The sequence below is a fragment of the Mercenaria mercenaria genome, unplaced genomic scaffold, assembly GCF_021730395.1.
Source record: "Mercenaria mercenaria strain notata unplaced genomic scaffold, MADL_Memer_1 contig_2885, whole genome shotgun sequence".
NCBI lineage: Eukaryota > Metazoa > Mollusca > Bivalvia > Venerida > Veneridae > Mercenaria > Mercenaria mercenaria.
Genome location: NW_026460973.1, coordinates 45,522 through 49,659, shown reverse-complemented (window position 1 = coordinate 49,659; position 4,138 = coordinate 45,522). Strand labels below are relative to the sequence as shown.

Here is a 4,138-nt window from a genome sequence, read left to right as displayed (position 1 = left end):
TTGAGCTAAGCGGGCGGGTCACACGCCCGTTTGTATAACTAGGCGTTTTGCCGTTATTGGTCGGGCTGATTTATGGGGTGATTTGTTCGTATAAATTCTCTCTACATATAAAATGTAGTAATTTATAATGCGGACTTGTATCGTCGCAGACCTCACGAATGGGAAAGTCAACTGGTCAACTGCCCTGAATTTAATAATATCCCTAAATATACACTGTGTCCATATTATTCGTTGTATTCTCGAGATCCAGTTAACTTTTAATGAGAAAATATATAGTTTCTCTGGTCCCGATCCGTAAAAAAGACTAAAATGTCTGTTTGTGAAACATGATAACAGAGATCTGTGTATATATGCAAATGTTGAACCAGTGCGAATTTGTAGTACGAATTTGTAGTACAATTTAGGTATGAAATATAGCAGAACTAATCTTATGTTATGAAATATTTGTATTGCTAGGCGCTTTGCCGTAATTGGTCTGGTAAATCATGGTGATGATTTGCTCATTTATATATATAAAATAACGCAGAGACATATCCAGCGAACAATGCCGCTTTAAAGAAATCCCTTGTGTGCGAGATTCCCAGAATAAAAACAGTAGTTGCATAAATGATTTATCAACTAGTTTTGTGGTCACGAAATTGCTGTCTGCCGACAATGTGTAGAACGCGTGTCTCCTTAAGTATTGCCACCTCTTACATAGTCAGGTAGGACTACGAGTTGAAATCATTATCCATTATGAACCCTTGTTTTATTTAGATGCCACACAAGACGTGCATGTACTACATAATACCGTCTCATAGATTTGAACTGAATCGGGCAAGGAGTTGATTTATTGCTCTGTGTAATAGTTCAATTTAGAAAGTTTTTGACAAAATCTGACATGATTTTGAGGTCTGAATTTGAAAATACTGTTAAAAACTGTAATGCAACGCAAGTACCGTTAAAAATCAAAGAAGGAGACATCGTGTGTAGTTAGCATAATTTTTCACCGTTGCATGATAGGTATAATTTTCATTTAACACAGCAGTGTAAATGTAAGTTAATGTAAGTGTATAGTCTCCAACTACAGCTTTAAAGCATTTCTGAGTGTTCTTTAACAATAAAGAATACATACATACTTACCCCAAATAGAACACCTGAAAACCTTTTACGAGTCTGCTGTCTATGACAAGCTATTCCCCTCCACTAATAAATTAGCGAGGAAAATTAAAGGGAAAGCCTGTAAGAGTCAGTGATTGAAAGCTTTGCATTACGTTCGTACTCATCCGTACTCGAAGTGTATTCGTACTCAAAATTACACGAATATAAAGTTATTATTTTTGAAATTGTGCTCCTATTTACCAAATTTTAAGTAATATGAAAACCTATTGATAATGGCATGTTTGTAATAACAAGAAATTAAAAGAATCGTTAAAAATCTTGATTACGTGCTGTTTGTTGTGTTGTTGATGTCTGGGCCCTGGTTATGGATATTTAAAACATGTTTACCGTTTCCAAGAACAACAGAATGGTAATTTAAAAATGTTTCGGAATCGTAAGGTCATCACATATGAAAAGAATACATTTAGTTCTCGTGTTACGCTTTTTATTCGGTCTCGGTCACAAACAATACCACAGGCTTCTGCAGACGTTAATACACAAAAACGAGTATTATCCCTACATTTAGTGTCCAAACAAATAAAAAATAAAAGGAAACTAGGAGAAACGTACTTGTTAATGCTATCGATGTATATGTATTCATGTGATTTTCGGATCTAATTTGATAAAATCTTCAAAAAGTTAATCGTTCTCATTAAGAAACAATTTATAATCATTATTGGTATTTAATAATCTATAATTACTTAGATTGAAATCGATACATATATTTCATCCAGGCGCTTTGTCGCTTACGATATTGGAATAGACGTTGTAACAAGTAATTGCCAGTGATTGAAAATGTTCACAAGAGAGAAAAACATGCTGTTGTTCTCTAGCATTTATCCGACTCCTGTGAACGGACTAATGAGCTGTAGTATTTTTTTTCTTAAGTGTAGGAACTTACAATATGCGGTGTCTTATAGCTGCCGATTGAAATACAGCATAACACTATTACACTAACAAACAACATTGACTCCAGAAAGAACGTTTTAACATTTTCTTATAACTTTTATAATTTGAATAATGAATTACAATAGCAGCAACAGTTGCGAAGAAGTAACATTTGTGGAGCACGGTCATGTAACTAAGTGGATAGTTTTATCAATTGGTGGCGTTTTTGTTGTGTTTACAATTATTTTCAATTTAATTGTGATTGTGAAAATCAACCGAAAATGCAAATTAAAATCATTTACGAAATATTTTCTGACGTCCCTTGCTTCAGTCGATCTGTGTGTGGGAGTAACACTTATGCCATTTAACATTATTAACGAATTATATGGTTTGAGGAAAACAGCGGGACTGTTGTTTTGTGATTTTGTGAACAGCCTGGATTATACTTTATGCACAGCTTCTGTGATTTTTCTAACAACATTAACTTTTGACCGGTATATAGCTCTTTGTAAACCATTCAAATATCACAAATTCTGTAACAAGAAAACCATTGTTATAATAACTGTTTCAAGCTGGATGTCTGTTCTTACCATTTCGTTCGTAACGATTCCAACAGGACTGGTTTATTATGGTGTACCAGAAGATGTCATATACTGCATTACCAAAGAGGGAAAATCCTGTACATTTCTTATGAGTAAATACTTCGCAATTATATCTTCAACAATTTCACTACTAATGCCAGGTATAATTATCACATGTCTGAATGTAAAGTTGTCGAGAAATGTACGCAGACAGAACAACATTAGAGTACAACTTACGTTCCACCGTAGTACAAGGGCATTCATCAATCGCAGGAACGTATCACAGGGAATTCACGTTGCGAAAACAATCGCTGTTTTAACTGGAGCATTTATCTGCTGTTGGATGCCATTTTTCATTGTACTGAATGTAAGCGTATTCAGTGAATACAGATTATCGTATGGAATTTATGTAATTGCTAATTGGCTGGGATATTTAAACTCGACAATTAATCCACTTTTATACCTTCTTCTCGAAGGGAGATCCTGTATTGGGAGACATTAGGTGGTAGTTAAAATACATGAAAGAGTAGTGTGAAGAACTAATATACTCTTGTAATTATGTAATTATTATACATATTATATCAATATGTATTAAAACATTTTCTTACGGTGTCGTAAGGTTATTCAAGACATAATGTGTTCCAATCATCCGTAAATCATTGTTTGAAGTTCAGATGTGAATGAATTACATCACGAGGGCACAGCCCGAATGATATGATAACACGCTCCTGAATGACAAACAGTGATAATCAATAACTGGGACATGTTATTTCGATTCTGACACGAAATGAAAGGTAAGTATCTACGTCCTTGTTTACATCCACCAAATATTTACCTCTTCTTGTGTGATTTTCTTTTCCAGAGCGCCGCTATGACGTAATAACTGTGACGTACTAATAGTAATAGTTTTGCATAAAAAACACAGTTTCAGCCTTTTTTGTTAAATAAGAATATAAATTATGTCGTGATGGAAGTATTTTTCCTACCTTTAGTGTATATATACATGATGTTACATGAATGTCTTTTCATATAAATAAAAACGAGTTTAATAAAATAATAAAATGCAGGGCTCTGCCGAGTGTTAGCTTTCCCTGTCGAAACGTCAAAAACTCTAGTTTCTTTTTTTTTATATAAACAAGCCAATTGGACCAACGTCTCCTATTACTATAAACGACGTCAAAGCTTTATTACATTGGTGTATTATCTTTTTTTAAGTAATGGCTTTTTTACACTTCCGCGACGTCAGATATGTGATAATGATATTTATTTCATTTAATAAGACGCAGGCAGCCAGCCGTCTAAAGAACTTCCGTACAATCATTTGGCTATGTTGTAATCAACAGCAGTAAGATTTATAAATATGACTGTTTTAGTTTTTCTAATTATCTATAAAGTAGGAACTTTTCGTGAAACATCAGACATGATTTTTGTCAGCCTATTGTTTCGTCTGACAATACACACACATTCTTCATATTGTAATTAGACAGCAGTTTTATGACAAAACCACATGCAAATAGTGTTCTCTACCC

The 4,138-nt window shown here is 33.9% G+C and overlaps 1 protein-coding gene across 1 annotated transcript; it reads left to right on the top strand.

Moving 5' to 3' along the window:
• The first annotated feature begins 2,160 nt into the window (after nt 1-2,160).
• LOC123533002 (octopamine receptor 1-like) lies at nt 2,161-3,596 on the top strand. Its single transcript, XM_045314642.2, has one exon. It carries the CDS (start codon nt 2,161-2,163, stop codon nt 3,109-3,111), a length of 951 nt encoding a protein of 316 aa, XP_045170577.2. The 3' UTR covers nt 3,112-3,596.
• The last annotated feature ends 542 nt before the right edge of the window (nt 3,597-4,138 follow it).